The 20,061-nt window shown below is 42.4% G+C and overlaps 1 protein-coding gene across 6 annotated transcripts in view; it reads right to left on the bottom strand.

The window, feature by feature from the left end:
- Positions 1 to 20,061, bottom strand: part of DIP2B (disco interacting protein 2 homolog B) — a 234,618-nt gene that overhangs the window by 44,988 nt on the left and 169,569 nt on the right. For all 6 annotated transcript variants that reach the window (XR_007135806.1, XM_047786602.1, XM_047786601.1 and 3 more), the window contains 10 exons: positions 19,156 to 19,279; positions 18,463 to 18,572; positions 14,839 to 14,941; positions 13,076 to 13,140; positions 10,035 to 10,128; positions 9,153 to 9,272; positions 7,809 to 7,923; positions 6,318 to 6,457; positions 3,810 to 3,946; positions 171 to 251 (listed from right to left, as the gene is read on the bottom strand). Coding sequence is in view for 5 of the 6 variants with exons in the window: in XM_047786602.1 (XP_047642558.1) it covers positions 171 to 251; positions 3,810 to 3,946; positions 6,318 to 6,457; positions 7,809 to 7,923; positions 9,153 to 9,272; positions 10,035 to 10,128; positions 13,076 to 13,140; positions 14,839 to 14,941; positions 18,463 to 18,572; positions 19,156 to 19,279 (1,089 nt within the window). In the remaining variant the exon portion in view is untranslated. The remainder of the gene's footprint in view (positions 1 to 170; positions 252 to 3,809; positions 3,947 to 6,317; positions 6,458 to 7,808; positions 7,924 to 9,152; positions 9,273 to 10,034; positions 10,129 to 13,075; positions 13,141 to 14,838; positions 14,942 to 18,462; positions 18,573 to 19,155; positions 19,280 to 20,061) is intronic.

Below are 20,061 nucleotides of genomic sequence, written 5' to 3'. Positions count from 1 at the left end.
AAATGATTTTGGGTAATGGAAGCAATAAACATTAATTCATTTTAGAACATTTTTAGTTCTGCTCTAAATGTAAGTTAAGCAACCCTGTAACGGTCCTAGACTAACAAGAATTTGTTTTGTGCAAATATTTGGGTCAGATGCACCAAAACAAACATGAAAGCATCACTTACTGGCCCTACAAACCCCAGCAATCCTGACCGGATGAATGGCACATCCCCAACAGGAGAGCCTGCAGAATTCACTGGAATCACCTAAAAAAACAAAAGAAACAAAATCTTTGTGTTTTTTTTAAATGCATTTGATTTTTTAAAGTCTTCAAAAAAAAAAAAAAGACTTCTACTCAATAATACATGTTTGTTGAAAATTAAAATCATATAATGAATCTGGTAATTCTTACCCCTTAAGAATAGCAATCATTTATAACTTGTTCTTTATCTCTCTATTTTTTAGATTAATATATTAAGAACTTTTTAAAAAGGCATCACAGGAGTTCCCTGGTGGCCTGGAGGTTAAGGATCCAGCGTTGTCACTGCTGTGGCCTGGGTTCGATTCCTGGCTCAGGAACTTCCACATGCCATAGGCATGGCCCGAAAAATAACTAACTACATACATTCATAAATAAATGGATCATATCATATATACAGTTTTCTAACTTGCTTTTTCACATATTATACGTTTCACATAATATACATATGTTGGATACCTTTACAAATTGGTCAGTCAATCTAGCTCCCTTTGAAGAGTTCCTTAATATACCATCACATGTCACACGGGGGATGAGACAACATATACGTTGGAGTTAGGTCTAAGGTCAACATCTGACTTGGCCACTTGCTAGAAATATGGGCCTTGGGTAGATTCCTAGACTTCTCCAAACCTCAGTTTCTTTGGCCATAAAGTGGAACTCCCAGTGCCTCTCCCAGGCTTAGAAAAAGGAGGAAGGGAATGTCAACAGATTTGTAGATGTAAGCACAGTTCCCAGCCCAGAGTGAGTACTCAGGAAACCAACAAAGTTAGTATTATGAGAATATAACAAGTCTTTCTGGCTAGGTAGGTCGTTTCTGATTTTTCACAAATTTTTTTTTTTGTCTTTTCTAGGGCCGCTCCCGCAGCATATGGAGATTCCCAGGCTAGGGGTCGAATCAGGGCTGTAGCCGCCGGCCTTCACCAGAGCCACAGCAACTCGGGATCCCAGCCGCATCTGCAACCTACACCACAGCTCACGGCAAAGCCGGATCCTTAATCCACTGAGCAAGGCCGGGATCAAACCTGCAACCTCATGGTCCCTAGTCAGATTCGTTAACCACTGAGCCACAATGGGAAATCCAGAATGAGTCTTTTCAATTTGAACAGGCTGTCCAACAAAATTATTACAAAATTTACATTCCACCAATGACATATCAGAATGTTTTTTCCTATACTCTGGCTACTATTATATGTTGTCAGTTTTTCCAAACTTTGTCAATCTGGTAGGTAAAAAAAAGATAATTCCACTGCTATTTTAACTGGATTTCTTTATTACTAGTATGGATTAATTTCTTTCTTTTTCAGGGGGGGCGGGTATGCCTGGGGCATGCAGAAGTTATGGATGGATTTCTTATCCTTGCGTTCATATGTGTTACAAAGGTTTTCTCACCAGTAACTTATTTTTAGGGCAGAACCCACAGCATATGGAAATTGCCAGGTTAAGGGTCACATTGGCGCTTCAGCTGCCAGCCTAGGCCACAGCCACACCAGATCTGAGCTGTATCTGCGATCTACATCACAGCTCATGGCAACACCAGATCCTTAATCCACTGAGCAGAACCAGGGATTGAACATGCATCCTCAGGGATACTAGTCAAGTTCGTTACCACTGAGCCACAATGGGAACTCCCCTAGTAGCTTATTTTTAAAATATAACTTTTGGAGTTTCCATTGTGGCTCAGCAGAAATGAATCTGACTACTATCCATGAAGACACAGGTTTGATCCTTGGCCCCGCTCAGTGGGTTAAGGATACAGCATTGCTATGGCTCTGGCGCAGGCCAGCAGCTACATCTCCAATTCAGCCCCTATCCTGGGAACCTCCATAAGCTGCGGGTGTGGCCCTAAAAAGAAAAAAGAAAAAAAATTAAATTAAATATAACTTTTATTTTCTGACTAGCCATTACTATGTCTTTTGTTCTAGTGAAATATTAACCACATTGGAAAATTCAGAGTCTAAATGTAAAGATCCATTAAGAAAAATATTAGACGCTTTAATTTGTAAAACCATTGTAATTGTTTTCTTCTTTTTGGTTAGGATTTTTATTCTATTTCACTATTATTAAATTTATACTGCAGATTTCAAAATTTCTTCATCACTATGGCCCTAACAACTTTAGTATTAAATCTGAGGATTTTGGCTATGCAGTTGCCCTCATAGGAAAAGCAACATAATAAAATATTATTGGTATCTTCAAAACACTTCTTGAGGATCTTGTTTATATAAAGAAAATGCAATGAAGAAAAAAAATCAGATATTGGAAACATACGAAGTCCAAGCACTTAAAAGAAAAACAAAGTGAGATTTAAATTAGTAAAATGTGGAGTTCCTGTCCTGGCTCAGTGGGTTAAGGATCCAGTGTTGCCGTGAGCTGTGGTGTAGGTCACAGACGTGGCTCGGCTCCCGAGTTGCTGTGGCTCTGGCGTAGGCCGGCAGATACAGCTCCAATTCGACCCCTAGCCTGGGAACCTCCATGTGCCGCAGGAGCGGCCCAAGAAATGGCAAAAAGACAAAAATAAATAAATAAATAAGTAAGTAAAATGTATATACACTGAGCAGAGGTAAGTAATCACCTGTGAAAGTAAACTAAGAGAGAGAACGGCAATAAACAGTTTATGAATGTCAGGAGTTCCCTTCGTGGTGCAGCGGAAATAAATCCAACTAGTATCCATGAGGACATGGGTTCGACCCCTGGCCTTGCTCAGTGGGTCAGCAATCCCGCGTTGTGGTAAGCTGTGGTATAGGTCGCAGATGAGGCTCGGATCTGCCGTTGTTGTAGCTCTGGCATAGGCCAGCAGCTGTAGTTCGGATTTGACCCCTAGCCTGGGAACTTCCATATGCCAAGAGTGCAGCTCTAAAAAGCCAAAAAAAAAACGTCTATGAATGTCCACTTCCTATCAAGGTGAATTGGTCACAATTTCTGAAGGCAGGCAAAGAATGTAGGAGTACGATGGTGGTGGTAATAATAGACATTAAATGATATATATATTTTTTTTTTCTTTCTTTCCCCCCTGTCTTTTGTCTTTTTAGGGCTGCACCTGCGGTGCTGGTCTAAGCACTATATGAACATTAGCTTGTTTAGTTGTCATAGCAACCCTGAGGTAGATACTAGCTTTTTAGGGCTGTACCTGTGGCACGTGGAAGTTCCCAGGCTAGAGGTCTAATCGGAGCTATAGCTGCTGGCCTCCACCACAGCCACAGCAATGCGGGATCCGACCCATGTCTTCGACCCACACCACAGCTCACGGCAATGCCAGTTCCTTAACCCACTGAGTGAGGCCAGGGATTGAACCCACATCCTCACAGATACTAGTTGGGTTCATTTCCACCGTGCCGCAATGAGAACTCCCGATTACTCACATTTAAAAGAAAAGGAAATCAGGGCACAGAAGGGTTACACAACTTACCTGAGGTCAGCCAATGCGTGTGGACTCGGGAGTCCAGCCCTGGAGAACACACTCCCAAGGGCTATACTGAGCTACTTCCTCTCAGCCAGCTTGGCTGCCCTGTGGTTACCGTGACCTCACCCAGCACTTTCCCCACCAAACCTGAACATCATGTACCTCAAACGTATTTTTTGTCACACCAGCAAGCCCAAAGTACATCATGCCTCCTGTTCTGGAGCTGACACAGATTTCTCCAATTTCGTCTGTTTTGCAGAGTTGGGGAGGTCCGTCGGGTTTCACAATGCACATCATCCCTAGTGTACAGAAAGCACAGTCAAGGGATAGTTTGGAAAACCTTCACAAAAACGACTTTGTCCTTATGAACCCAGAAAAGTTTCACATTTAATGAGTGGCTCAAGTAAGAATACCAAACAGGAATGTTAAAAAAAAAAAAAAAAAGACCTGACAATACATAGGTATATCTTAAATTTCTATCTTTTAGCCCTGATGGTAAATAATTTTAAAAATTCAGCAAAGGAGTTCCCGTCATGGCTCAGTGGCTAACGAATCTGATTAGGAACCATGAGGTAGTGGGTTCAATCCCTGGCATCGCTCAGTGGGTTAAGGATCCAGCGTTGCTGTGAGCTGTGCTATAGGTCACAGACGCAGCTTGGATCCTGCGTTGCTGTGGCTCTGGCATAGGCCGGTGGCTACAGCTCCAATCAGACCCTTAGCCTGGGAATCTCCATATGCCATGGGTGCAGCCCTAGAAAAGAAAATAAATAAATAAATAAAAATTCAGCAAATACTCGGGTTGTTGCTGTGGTACAGGTTCGAGCCCTGGCCTGGGAACTACTGCATGCCATGGGCGTGGCCAAAAAGAGAATTTTTTAAAAAATAAATAAGTTTAGGAGTTCATGCTGTGGTGCAATGGGATAGGCAGTGTCTCTGCAGCACCAGGACACAGGTTCGATCCCCAGCCTGTGGTTTGGAGGATCTGGTGTTGCTGCAGTTGCAGCATAGGTCACAAATGCAGCTTGAATCTGATCCTGGCCCTGGGAACTCCATATGCCACATGGTGGGAAAAAAAAAAAAAAATCAGACATGGAAGCAACTTAAATGTCCACTGACAGAGGAATGGATGGATAAAGATATGGTACATAATATACAATGGAATATAACAGCCATAAAAAAGAATGAAATAATCCCATTTGCAGCAACACGGATGCAACCAGATATTATCATACTAAGTGAAATAAGTCAGAGTGAAAGACAAAGATGATATGATATCACTTATATGTGAAATCTAAAAAAGGATACAAATGAACTTACTTGCAGAACAGAAACAGACTCATAGGCTTTGGAAACAAACTATGGTTACCAAAGGGGACAGGTAGGGGAGGGGGAGGGATGGACTGGGAATTTGGAATTGGCATCTGCACACTGAGGTATATGGAATGACTGGCCAACGGGGACGTGCTCTATAGCACAGGGATTTCTACCCCTACCCGATATTCTGGAATAACCTATTTGGGAAAAGAATCTGAAAAAGAATGGATCTGTATATACGTAAAACCAAATCACTTTTGTTTAACATCAGAAATTAACACAACACTCTACATCAACTATACTTCAGTAAAACTTAAAAAAGAAAAAAAAAAGAAAATCACTAATAACAAAAAAATCAATTCAACAAAACAAAACATACAACAGATGCAAGTCGAAGTTTTAGAGACAGTGACTTACTAAAAATGACTGCAAAGTTGAAGGAAACAGGTTAAATGAACTACCCTTTCACCAATCAAACTTAACAGGCAAAAAGCAGTGTACCCCTTCTGCAGCCACAACACTGTGGCAATTACAGTGGAAAATGGAAAACTTTAGTATCACTCAGTACTTAGCTTTCTTTTCTTTTCTTTTTTTTTTTTTCTTGTCTTTTTGCCATTTCTTGGGCCGCTCCAGCGACATATGGAGATTACCAGGATAGGGGTCGAATCGGAGCTGTAGCTGCCGGCCAACGCCAGAGCCACAGCAACGAAGAATCTGAGGCCGTGTCTGTGACCTAGACCACAGCTCACAGCAACGCCGGATCCTTAACCCACTGAGCAAGGACAGGGACCGAACCCGCAACCTCATGGTTCCTAGTCGTATTCGTTAACCACTGCGCCACGACGGGAACTCCAGTACTTAGCTTTCCACATGAACAGTGGTAACAGAGGCATTCACAACTAAATCACACAATTTTGCTGGAAGGTAAATTTGATTAGAATTATTTAAATGTTAGAGAGCCTTTGAGAAAATAAGTGACTACTAAATTTTGCATTCCTAGCTTTGGTTTTTTGTTTTGTCTTTTGTCTTTTTAGGGCCACACCCGTGGCATATGAAGGCTCCCAGGCTAGGAGTCAAATTGGAGCTGTAGCTGCTGGCCTACACCACAGCCACAGCAACCTGTATCTGAGCCGTGTCTGCGACCTAACCACAGCTCACAGCAACAATGGATCCTTAACCCACTGAGCAATGCCAGGGATTGAACCTGTGTTCTCATGGATACCAGTCAGGTTGGTTAACCACTGAGCCATGATGGGAACTCCACATTCCTAGTTTTGGATCTCATGTTTCCTCAGGCTCCACTGTCTCTAAAGACAAATCCTCACGAAAAGCCAAAGAGTGCTCCTGAGAACTCACCCCCAGGCATTACATGTCCCACATCCTGGACTGTCAGTGCTGAATTTTTATCTTCAGTATTCACTCGGATTACCCCATAGCTCAATCCATTCATGGAGAGAATGGCTCTTCCCGGCAAAGGGGCCCCTGGAACTCCAGGCCTGGAAACAAAATAAACCATCAAATTTGCTAAGTTGAATGATACTAAGAGAAAAATATGAATATAGGAAAGGAAACTTGCTCTGGCTACCACCCCCACACAACTCATTTTCTCTACCAAAAACATGCCAAATTAATCAAACTCACATACGCAAAGCATAGTCAACAATCATTTGGGTCGAAAAAGTAAATTTTAATCAGTTGTTAAGAATATATTGGCTTAGGAGTTCTCGTTGTGGCTCAGTGGTTAACGAATCCGACTAGGAACCATGAAGTTGCAGGTTCGATCCCTGGCCTTGCTCAGTGGGTTAAGGATCTGGTGTTGTGGTGAGCTGTGGTGTAGGTTGCAGAGGTGGCTCGGACCTGGCGTTGCTGTGGCTCTGGCGTAGGCCAGTGGCTACAGCTCCAATTCGACCCCTAGCCTGGGAACCCCATATGCCGCAGGAGCGGCCCTAGAAATGGCAAAAAGACAAAAAAAAAAAAAAAAAAGAATATACTGGCTTATGGCGTTCCCGTCATGGTGCAGTAGAAACAAATCTGACTAGGAACCTTGAGGTTGCAGGTTCAATCCCTGGCCTCACTCAGTGGGTTAAGGATCTGGTGTTGTGGTGAGCTGTGGTGTAGGTTGCAGATGTGGCTCGGATCTGGCTTTGCTGTGGCTCTGGCGTAGGCCGGCAGCTAAAGCTCTGATTAAACCCCTAGCCTGGGAACCTCCATATGCCGCAGGTTTGGCCATAGAAAGACAAAAAACAAACAAATAAATAAATAAATCATAAATAAATAAAAAAGACAAAGACTATATTGGTTTGGGTATACTACTTTCTATACATAAGCCACAATCAAGAACAGTCTACTTCAGAGTTCCCGTCATGGTGCAGCAGAAACAAATCCCACTAGGATGGGATGCAGTGTTGCCCTGCACTGTGGTGTAGGTCGAGGACAAGGCTCGGATCCGACGTTGCTGTGGCTCTGGCGTAGGCCAGCAGCCGTAGCTCTGATTGGACCCCTAGCCTGGTATCCTCCATGTGCCGCAGGTGCAACCCTAAAAAGACAAAAGCCAAAAAAAAAAAAAAAAACCAGTCTATTTCTAGTCTAACTAAGGATTCTGAAAAGCAAAACAAGAGAAAAAGAAAAAACTAACTCACAAATATGAGATGAGAATAATTAATGTAAAATTTCAATTTACCAGGAGAGGGAAAAATGAAATGCCTCCAACTGCCATACAAAGTCATTTTCACTTTCAGGTTTATGAAGCAGAAAATTAGATCATACCCCTTGTCACTACCTGGTCAATTCTGCACATTTGATTGAAGCTGTAACAGACATCAAGAGAACGAACATTCTGAACAATACCTGCGGATTGCAACCGTCATGGCTTCAGCAGAAGTAGCACATGGACAGATGGCCTCAGGTTTCAGACCATGGCTTTGGAACAGACTCAGGAAGGCATCACAGGAAGACACAGACCCTGAGGAGTTGAAACAGATCAACTTGAAAGCTGAAAATGTGATTTTCATTACTGCAGGAAACTGGTAAATGGTAGAAAGTCGACACATTTATATGTGAGTAATTAATTCCATGCAAATACTCTACTGTGCCTGTGAGACGGCTGATAGGTTTCAAGGACAAATGCATGCTCATCCAGCCCAAGAAAGGTCACTGACACTATTTAAAGTTACAACTTAGAAGAAGGCTGCTCCTACCAAACTGCCCAAGCAATAGCAGAGATGCACTGCAGGCAACAGGCAGCCGGTTTGGAAGCAAGCAACTCTTCCTGAAGTAACCACTGCATTTTAGCCAGGGCTCAATTCTATTAATATTCTGGCTTCGTTCCATCCGAGTCATGTGTTCTCTGACTTGTTTCTCATCAAGGTCAGTCCTGCGTCTGTGTTTCATATCAGGATGATCACTGTGACTACTGACAAAAATCCGCTGATAACAAAGAACAGAGTAGTGTCTAACGCTTTACCCGATTCTACCCTGGAGGAGGTGTGTGCTTGTGGGGAAAAGGAGGTGAGAGAGTAAGAGCTCTAAAAACTTTTGAAAACTCCTTTGATTTGCTGACAGGGAATTTACATAAAGTTTGGACATGTGGTTACATCAAGTCACCTTCTTACCGCCTTTTTTTTTTATTTACATGAAAGGACTTAAATGAGTGAGCAAGGAGTGGTTTCAGAAGCCTATAGCTCCACCAAATGATAAATGACTACATAAAAACGTAGCCTATCTATACAATGGACTATGACACGGCTATAAAAAGGAGTAAAGTACAGACGCATGCTACAACATGGATGAACCCTTACAGTACGCGGAAGGAAAGGAGCCAGGCACAAAAGACCGCATACAGCACGACTACATTTATATGAAATGTCAAAAATAGGTAAACAGAGAGAGGCAGGGAGTAGGTTAGCAGTTGCCTAGGGCTGGGGGACAGAGGATGAGAACTGGGGAGGGACTACTAACGGGCGCAGGATTTCTCTCGGGGATAACGACGTTCTAAACTTAGGTCGATGGTTACAGCTGTGTAACTGTGAATGCACTGAAACACAAAACTGTACTTTACGTGAGTGAGTTTTATGGTATTTGAATTATCTCTCAATACAGATGTTTTTTAAAAAAGTGCTTACAGAAGGGGGTGAAAACCTCAACCTACCTAAGCGAAGGCTATCCCCAGACTGACACTCTGGAAATACTCACAGGGATTAGCTCCATCCGTCACGATCAACATCCGGAGGGAACTCAAGCTCACATCTCTTTGGTCCCGATGTGCCATCATAGCCCAGTGCAAGTCTCGGCATTTCACTAAAGCCACCTTGGCTATGAATGCAAAGGGGATCAAGTCAACATGCGTGCTAAAATTGGTAGATATTTAATATACTGTAATAAAGACATCTTTCCTTATTTTAGGAATCATGAGATGGTCACTTAGAGAAAATAAAAAAGGTTTCAAAAAATTGTGCCAGGTGCTCTGAGGTCACAGGGAACTGATTGGACACATGACTGTCTTGCTCACTGTGGCCTGCAGGGAGGCCGTGGAAGCCTGGAACACCAAAGCACCCAATACATATAATTCAGGGCTCAGATTCAGGCACAGTCATCTCAATTCTTAAGAACAAAGTACAGGAGTTCCCGTCGTGGCTCAGTGGTTAACGAATCCGACTAGAACCATGAGGTTTTGGGTTCCATCCCTGGCCTTGCTCAGGAGGTTTAAGGATCTGGCGTTGCCGTGAGCTGTGGTATAGGTCGCAGACACGGCTCGGATCTGACATTTCTGTGGCTGTGCTGTAGGCTGGCAGCAATAGCTCCAGTTAGACCCCTAGCCTGGGAACCTCCATATGCCGCGGGTATGGCCCTTAAAAAAAAAAAAAAAAAAGAAAGAAAAAAAGAATAAAGTACATCAAGTGAGAGGACATCAGGTGAGATGAGCTAGAAAACATATCTAATTTTATAGTAACTGAACTTTAAAATCCGTCACAGCACCAAGGCATAGAGTTCTGTCTTTAGAAGAACAATTTGAAAATCCCTGCAATCTTCGTTCACACAGTCACATAATTAAAGCTTGGGTGTGTGTGTAACTACCTTTGTGGGCATGTACTCTTTGGACCCAAGAGAGAGGGCAGGTCTTCATAACCGAGTAGGGCACACTAATGGTGTGCATCTTATTCATTACATTCTGAAAAGCAAAGATAAAAAGTCATCAATACCTAAAACATACTTAGAATTTTAAAACTGAACTGATATTTTATTAACAATGTTAACTACGCAACACTCCAATACATGCTCTTTGAAAAAAAAAATCTAAAATATGAACTATAAGGTTGAAGCCTCCTTTGCTATCCATTCTCTAACACAGTGCCCTCCTTTCCTCCTCAGAAATAATCACTGTTACGAACCTGGCATGGATCCTTCCAGTCCTTTTTCTATGTATTCACAGATATATATTTGTCCCCACAGAAACATAAAAGTATTTTTTAACAAAAGGCATCATACTATACATCTATCTGCAACGTGCTTTTTTTTTCACTTAAATTGTTTAGAGCTAAATCTATGCACATCAGTATAAGAGAGACATAATTTTTGGAACTGCTCCATAGTATTCCAAGGTATGACTATACCACAATCTGTTTAGGCATTTCCCTATTACCAACAATTTTGTTGTTGTTGCTGCTGATAGACACAATCCATATTTATACTCATTTCCCTAGGCCCATGTGCAAGTGTGTTTCTCTAGGACAGATACAGGAAAGCTGTATTGCTGAGTCTTTTTTTTTTTTTTTTTTGGTCTTTTTAGGGCCGCACTGGCGGCATATGGAGGTTCCCAGGCTATGGGTCCAATCAGAGCTGTAGCTGCCGGCCTACGCCAAAGCCACAGCAACGCCAGATCCGAGCCTCGGCTGTGACCTACACCACAGCTCACAGAAATTTGGGATCCTTAACCCACTGAGCGAGGCCAGGGATGGAACCCGCAACCTCATGGTTCCTAGTTAGATTCCTTTTCTGCTGTGCCACGATGGGAACTCCAGGATGTGTGCTTTTTAAAGTGAACAGATAACTGCCAAACTGCCCTCCAAGAGCCATGTGCCTTCATCATGCTCATGCTTGCCACATACCATGAAGGGCTGCATCTTACACAGCAAGAAATCAGGGCTTCTCTGTTGCTTACAGGAGGTCCTGCCCAGACCTGTGAGGTGTCTGAGTAGATAAAGCTGAGGAACCTGAGGGTGTCATGCAATCTGGTATCTCTCCTGCCATCCAAATCAAACACACCAGGATGCCCTGTCCCCAAGGAGACTCAGCCTGACATGGTAACTAAGTCTTGGTATTTAGATGGCCCTTTTGTTTAGCACCCAAGTGGTCCAAAGATAACAAGATGCCACTGTCAACCGCTTTTTCCTCTCTCCCCCAAGTCTCTAGCTATGCTGTCAAACTTTTGTATTTCAGGGAAAGAATGGTGTTTATAACCACTTCTTCACACATGCCCTTATCTTGTTCTGTGTATCACAGAGAGAAGATTCCCTCAAACTCCTCAAAAGGTTTTTCAACCTCTGATAAAAAAAAAAAAAATGGAGTTCCTGTTGTGGCTCAGTGGAAACGAATTCGACTAGTAACCATGAGGTTGCGGGTCGATCTCTGGTCTTGCCCAGTGAGTTAGGGATCCTGTGTTGCCATGAGCTGTGGTGTAGGTCGCAGACTTGGCTTGGATCTGATGTTGCTGCGGCTGTGGTGTAGGCCGGCAGCTGCAGCTCCAATTAGACCCCTAGCCTAGGAATTTCCATAGGCCCCACATGTGGTCATAAAGAGCAAAAAACAAAACAAAAGAAAACAACCTAAAAGGGGAAGGGCTTCAGAAAAGAACTAGAAAGTATATATGCTCAAGGAATAAATGCTTTTACTTTTTTTTTTTTTTTTTTGACTGTGCTGTGATGTGCAGAAATTCTGGGGCTAGGGATCGAACCCATGCTACAGCTGCAGATCTGAGTCACAGCAGTGACAACACTGGATCCTTAATCTGCTGAGCCACCAAGGGACCACCAGGTTTTTACTAACTTGAGGGGTCCTTGGAGAAAAGGGGTCTCGTTCCTCTTCCCCAAGCTTCATTTGTCCTTTCAATTCTGGGATCCTGTATCTCTTCTCTCTCCCCTCCTAATCAGCAGGCCACATATGCAGCTTTTCCCGCTTGAAATGTCCCTCCTCTAATTCCACCCCCAAACATCTCTATATGGGCTACATCTAACCGATTTTTCAGTCCCAGTCAGCTGTCACTTCTTGCATAAAAACTGAGGCCAGGAGTTCCCATCGTGGCGCAGTGGTTAACGAATCTGACTAGGAACCATGAGGTTGCGGGTTCGGTCCCTGCCCTTGCTCAGTGGGTTGACGATCTGGCGTTGCCGTGAGCTGTGGTGCAGGTTGCAGATGTGGCTTGGATCACGCGTTGCTGTGGCTCTGGTGTAGGCCGGTGGCTACGGCTCCGATTCGACCCCTAGCCTGGGAACCTCCATATGCTGTGGGAGCGGCCCAAGAAATAGCAAAAAGACAAAAAAAAAAAACCAAAACTGAGGCCACAGCTGAGAGGAACTCGCCTTTTTCTAACTCCCTTAGCACCTAAGTTACCTGTTCCTGTATTATGGAAAGTAGCCTGATCTATCTTGTTAATGCTATTCTTGCATTGCGGCATAGAGCCATTCAAGACATTTTGTCCAATGGCAAGGTTAATTACCCACAGTTGCAAAGTTCTAGACATATTCATGTAATCTTTTCTCCAGAAAAGAGGTAACCCTCAAACACAGTTTAAAAAAAAAATCATTAAAGAACAGTCTTATGTAGAATTTTTAAGCTTTGAGCCATCATAGCAAATGTTTTTAATTTTTTTGGTCTTAAGTTCTCTTACATACTGTTATGGAGAGGTATGACCCACACAGTGAAGAAGAGATAGAATTATATTCCCCTTTAAAAAAAATTACCATTTGTATCACAAAATCAAATTCCCCTGGAAAACATTAGTGATCTTTTGGCTTAAATTTCAAACAAGCACTGAAAGATGCTTGTGGTTACACAGCACACACAATGATCTAAATCATAAGCACAATTTACACCAAAAGCCTTAATTCTATGTAGCTTACCGCAAACATGCCATGCCATAGCCCAGCATCTTTCTTAAAGTCCAAAACATTTACTACTGTTTCTCCTAAAATAGGAAAAGCAGGGGAAAAAACCACAAAGAAATTACCTTTAATGTTAAAGAGCAAAATTATGTCAATTGTCTCTATGAACAACTGATTTGGTACTTTTACAGAAACTACTAAAAGCTCTCTGGGTCTTCTGAGTCCTTGAGGGTCCCCTCAATTTGGCTGGGGAGTTGATCCCAGGGTGACATGGTTACAGAAGAGAAAATGAGTTTGGAATTCTTTGATGTAGGCACTGTCTTTGAGACAGTAATTTTTTTCCTAACTATATAAGGAATACATGTTTACTTCAGAAGCTTTGGAAGTTTCACAAGTGCATGTAAAAAACTATACTTCCTAGGAAAAAATAAAAAACCTTGGTGTACGTATGCATCTATATGCTATATCTATATACATGCAGGTGTACTTCTAAGTTTATACACTTACATAGAGATCAGACATAACAAAATTGCCACATATTGCTCTGTATCTAATTTATTTCCACTATGATATACTGAAACAATCTTTAATATTGAAGAATATGAGCTTTAATACCTCAGAGTATAAACCTATATAAATGCACTATAATTCAATCAATCATCCTCTTGGCATTTTGACTGATTTCACTACATTTTTTCTTTTTTCTTTTCTTTTCTGCTTTTTAGGGCTGCACCTGAGGCATACGCAAGTTCCCAGGCTAGGGGTTGAGTCAGAGTTGTAGCTGCTGGTCTATGCCACAGCCACAGCAACGCTGGATCTGAGCCGAGTCTGTGACCTACATCACAGCTCATGGAAACGCCACACCCTTAACCCACTGAGCGAGGCCAGGGATTGAACCCAAGTCCTCACTGATCCTAGTTGGGTTCATTACCACTGAGCCACTACGGTAACTCCTACATTTTTTCTTTATCAGACAAGAATGCAGCTCTATAATGCTGCTCTAAGAGCATGTACTAATGTTTCATTCTATGAAAGGAAAATCAAACATTAAAAATTAATATTGTGAGGAATAATCTAAGGGAAATAGTCATTACACAATATTATCAACACATCCAAAGTCTGATAATCCAGAATACATTTCTGTGTTTTAATTTGTGCTTTCTTTTTTTTCCCCCTCTTTTTATGGCAGAACCTGCGGCATGAGGGAGTTCCCAGGCTAGGGGTTTAAATTGGAGCTAAAGCTGAGGCCTACGCCACAGCCTCAGTAACACAGGATCCAAGCCAATCTGCGACCTATGTCACAGATTGTGGCAACACCAGATCCTTAAACCACTGATCGAGGCCAGGGATCAAATCTGTATCCTCATGGATGCTGGTCAGATTCTTAACCCGCAGAGTGACAATGGGAGCTACTAATTTATGCTTTCTGGTAGCAGAATTTCTCTGACTCTAACTCCCAATGTATAGCTGGTGGCAGCTCTATATGCACAGGGAGATGGAGATACCTGGCATTCCACAGCAAATAAACACATGGTTTTAATTAGTTTTCCACGTCTCCACTCTAGACATTATGCTTTACATATGTGGTCTGCCCAGAATGTTAGTTCCTTTCAATTACAGCATATTTGTGAAAAAGAAGAAAGCAAAAGCAAGCCAGGAATGTGTCTCAGAACATCTCCCTCTGAATGCGGTCGTTAACTGGAATCCAGTCACCCAGCACTCTGCTCGCAGTCACACACATCTGAGCTCACAATGCAGGCAGTCATGGGATGAAGTCTGACCTTCAGAATAATTGCAGGCCTGGGACAGAGCTTGGCAGTGAGACAACATTGCAAGGCGGGACACTGTAACTCCCATGACACTCCCTTCTTTGCTTGTTTTATACTAGAAAAAAAAAAAATCACAAAAAACAAAAAACATAAGAAACAATAAAATGGGTTATTTCAAATGACAAAACTAGAATCCAAGAATGAAACCCAGAAAGGCCATGACGATGGGCTGAGTTTAACATTTCATATAAATATCTGAGGCTACGTACTAGGGCCCCGATTCTAATCACCCAAAGATACGACTGGGGAATGACAAAGCTCAACAAAAGTATGTGTGAGTAAGTCTTCAAAGTTTAATTAGTCAGCAGTGTGAAGTGGCTGCTAAAGGAGCTAAAACAAACAAGTGACTTGAGTTGCATTAACAGAAGCAGAGTACCCAAAAACACACACAAACACGGCAGGCAGAGCTAAAGGTGTGTGAGCTGTGGTCGTCTATCAGCAGCTCCGGGTTGGGAGGGGAGACTGAGAAATGGCCTGTTCATTTCTACAAAACAGTCAACTATAATTTTGTTTTCACCACAATGCTCCAATGAAGCTGCTTTTTTTTTTTAACCAAGATCAGCCACTTTTTTGTTGTTAAATCAAAAGGACACATTGCATATTTTAATTTCCCAGGCCTTTCAGTAACATCTGATACCTTTCTTGATACTTTCGCCTTCCTTGGCTTTTACGACACTCTTTCCTACTCATACTCTCTCTCTCTACCCTGCCCCTTCCACTTCCTGTGCTCATCCCTTGCATGCTGCCACTCCCTGAAAGTTTTGTTCTTCCTCTTCTCTTTTTACTTTGTTTAATCAGGTGAATAACTGATGACTCCTGATTCTCTAGCTCCAAGCTACACCTCTCTCCAGAGATCCAGACTCAGGTCAACTGATCTGCTTGAGAGACCCACAGTGCTGTGAAACCCAACAGAGCCAACACCCCACCCCCTGCCCATGAAAATTCTTCTTGCCGTATTTTTTATCTTTTTCTTTTTGTCTTTTTGGGGCCATACCCCCAAAGCATATGGACGTTCCTGGGCTAGGGGCTGAATCAGAGCTGTAGCTGCCGGCCTACGTCACAGCCACAGCCACGCTAGATCCAAGCCACATCTGCGACCTACACTGCTGCTCACAGCAACGCCAGATCCTTAACACACTGAGCGAGGCCAAGGATCGAATCTGCATCCTCATAGATACTAGTCAGGTTTGTTCCCCTGAGTCACAACAGGAACTCCTGAATTTTCTATCTTAGTGAAGGATGCCATCATCTACCTAGTTGTCCAAGTCAGAAATCTGAGTGTCTTTCTTACCTCCTCCCTCTGCGGAGTAGGTCAGTAAACCCTGCCTCTTCTTTTTTTTTTTTTTCTTTTTGGGGCTGAACTCTCGGCATATGGAAGTCCCCAGGCTAGGGGTCGAATGGGAGCTGCAGCTGTCAGCCTATGTCACAGTCACAGCAGCAGGGGATCTGAACTGCATTCTGTGACCTACACCACAGCTCATGGCAATGCTGGATCCATAATCCACTGAAGCAAGGCCAGGGATTGAGCCCACATCCTCATGGATACTGGTTGGGTTTGTTACCGCTGAGCCACAATGGGAACCCCAAGCCCTGCGTCTTCTACTTCCGACTGTCTCTCAACTCCATCCACTTTTTCTCCATCCCCATCACCACCAACTTGAGCTCACCTGGTTAACTATAAAAGCTCCTTGTTTCCCTTCTTAACCCGCCACACAAATCTTTTCGCAGTATCTTTATTCTTTTCACTCCTCTGCTGACAACACTTTTAATAGCTCCCTATTATGCTCAGGATGCTTGAAACTCACTAGCAGTGTTCTGTGTGTAATAAGAGGGTCCCAAGTGAAAATTTCAAGTTAATTCAGAACAGCAGAAGCCTAGAAATGTAGGGGACAGTTGCAACTGAAGCCAGAGAGCTAAGCAAGTGCCACATAATGAAGGGCACTTCCCCTTTCAGGAAGAACCGCTAAAGAAGACTGAAAAGGAGTGGTCAGTGAGTAGCTAGAGAGTCAGTGAGCAGTTTTAAAGAAGAAAAAGAGGTGAACAATGTCATCACAGAGAGATGATATAGATTAAGAACTGGTTGCTAAATTTGGTATTTTAATAAGCTTGTCTGTTTACTTGTCTGTCATTTAAACACTCAGATCGCTTCCATCTTTTTTTTTTTTTTTCTCCTTTTTAGGGCCGCACCTGCAGCATATGGGAGTTCCCATGCTAGGAGTCAAATCGGAGATGCAGTTGCCAGCCTACACCACAGCCATAGCAACACGGGATCTGAGCTGCATCTGCGACCTACACCACAGCTCCTGGCAGCACTGGATCCCTAACCCACCGAGCCAGGGATCGAACCCGAATCCTCATGTATACTAGTCAGGTTTGTAACCCACTGAGCCACAAGGGTAACTCCTGATCCCTTCCACCTTTAAAAGCAATCCTCCTTGCATCCAATATCACCACATTCATTATGTCTCAAAGTTACTGCCCACTCTCTTCCTTTTATAGCCAAAGTTATCACCCCAGGGCTCAAGGTTGCATGGGTTTTTTTCCCCAAACCTTTAAAAAAAATTTTATTAATGTTTATTCACCAATTTAGCAAACAGTTAGTGAGCATTTACTATTATGTTTCAGGCAAGAGGCAGAGTACTCAAAGGCATAGCTTTTAGAGTGAAACAGATGTGACTTTGAGTCCCAAATCTGCCATGTTTGAGTCAAAGGTTTTACATAAACCTTCGGCTGGTTACTCAAGTTAGTTCAAGTCTTAGTCTCCTCATTACAAAGCGGGTTTAATAACAACCTCACAGGGCACTTGTGTGGATTGATTGGGATAATGCATTTAAAGCACTTGGCCCAGTGCCTGGTATGCAGGAGGGCTCTATATTTTAACTGAATTATATTATTACAATCCCTCTAGCCATCTTGCTCTTTATCTCTCTCTCTCTTTTTTTGCTTTTTAGGACTGCACCGATGGCATATGGAAATTCCCAGGCTAGGGGTCAAATCGAAGCTGCAGCTGCTAGCTTAAGCCACAGCCACAGCAAAGCAGGATCTGAGCTGCGTCTGCGACCTTCTGTGACCTACCACAACTCGAAGCAACGCTGAAATTTAAACCTCTGAGTGACAACAGAAATTGAACCCGCATCCTCCCGGATACTAGTCAGATTCGTAACCACTGAGCCACAACAGGAACTTCAGCTCTTTATCTATTTGTTCTTTTCAAGCACAGCTATTTTTCCTTCTCACTTCTCTAGTCTCCTGCTTCTCCTATCACCCCACCCCCATCCCTAAAGCAGCAGAGACATATCTCTGCCAGTTAATTATTTCTTTAAACCTCTGAACTTTCTCTAAGTTTTTTGCAACTTTCTTACATGGCAAGGATCAATGTCTTTGCGGTCTTTCTCTTGAATACATATTTATGTTAAAAATAATTAGAATAGATGGGCCACTGTAAGGCATTTTACAAAGAGAAAGATGGAAATCTAACAAACCGGGAAGATCTACTGACATTAAAACAGCAAAAAGTTAGTTTTACATTGAAGCCAAAAGAAAAGCCAGAATACATGTCCTAGTCTCAAGACTTACCTCAATGTATGCTGGTTCTGTACCAGCAGGTGAGATGTGGGGCTGCCAGTCTTTAGGTGGCTTTGAAAGGTACTTGGAATCTGTTACAACCCACTTGAGCCGGGGCCAACCTAAATCAAACCCAAAATAAAAATTGAATTGCCTAAGCCTTTAGGAAAGGAGTCCACAATGTACATCAAGAGGCCAAATCAAGATCATTTTATAATCAGTAAAATACTTTATCAGTGTCTAGTGATGACCAGTTATACCTTCTTTCAAAAGTACAATTGTTCCACACGCTAATTCGTCTGTGACATTACCTCAACAAGTGGGAGGTCCATTTGGCAGTGGAAGGCCACTGAGGTTAGTGGTCTACCCTCTGTCTCTACATGTAGCATTTAGCTTTAGTGAACAGAGTGGTGGCTTTCCAAACATCAGTATAAAGTTTAAGGGTGTGGGCTGTGGAATCAGATTTGGGTTCAAATTGCTGCTCTGCCATTTATTAGCTGTGACTTTGGGCAAGTTACTTAACCTCTCTGTGTCTCAAGTTTCCTCACCTGTAAAACGAGGATAATAATGGTACCTACTTCACAATATTGTGAGAATTAAATAAGAAAATGTATGTTAAGTACTTAGCTATTGTTAAATTAAGACACGAATTAAAGCACTCAGCTTTAACTTTTAACAAATAATTCAGGTGCACATATTACTAACCTTTAAACTGTACAATTTCTCCATTCTGGGTTTTTGGCAATCCCTTTAGACAAACTTCACTAGTAAGAGCTAAGGCAATACCGCAGCTTCCTAGCAAGAAGCCAATCTGCTGCCCTCCAGCATCCTGTGAAGAAAAGATAATGCGCACAGCAGGGGAGTGAACATGAGCATACCCAAGGCCAAAACCGGACACTTAGTAATGCTCTGGCACCTGTGTGATGCATTCATGGACCCCCCCCCCCACCTCCCAATATCTGGCAGGTGTCAAAATCCAGTGACAATATGTTCTCCCAAATAATTTCTATAATACAATGATTTCCCAAGTGTTAATCAAACATTTTATTAATCTGACATTGCAAATGATGAATATACCAGCCAAATGTGACCATTTACTCAAAGGTGAGCCATGCACTTCTTTTAGATTAATCTCAGTCAAATGAAATAAAAGTGAACACGGTTAAGTTGTCTTGACTGAGCCACACCCCCCCAATCCAAAAGCAAAGCAGTTCAGGTCAGAACAAGGTAAACAATGTAAATGGATACCGAATGTCCAAATTTATCATGAAAGTGAATGGACGGTTATACCCCAGTCCATATACTGCTTATTATTTTATTTTAAAGGAGGTAGATTTAAGCCTTCCTTAAAATGACGGCAGAGAAAAATACCAAAAGATACAGCCTAAAGCATTTCCATTAAAATGTCATCTTAAAAGTATCATTATGAAACCACATGAACACTGCCAATTTAATAATTTACGAAAAACCCTATGATTTCCTGATCAATCTAAAGACACCATATCCCATCAGCTAGAGTTTCAGAGATGTTACCAATTTGTTTTTCCTTTCTTTCAGAAAATAACTTTTTTCTTGTAAACCCACAGTCTCTACCATATTTGTGATTATCAT

Source organism: Phacochoerus africanus, chromosome 7, assembly GCF_016906955.1.
Source record: "Phacochoerus africanus isolate WHEZ1 chromosome 7, ROS_Pafr_v1, whole genome shotgun sequence".
Lineage (NCBI taxonomy): Eukaryota > Metazoa > Chordata > Mammalia > Artiodactyla > Suidae > Phacochoerus > Phacochoerus africanus.
The sequence above is the reverse complement of the archived record's forward strand: the minus strand, read 5'-3'. Positions and strand labels throughout refer to the sequence as shown.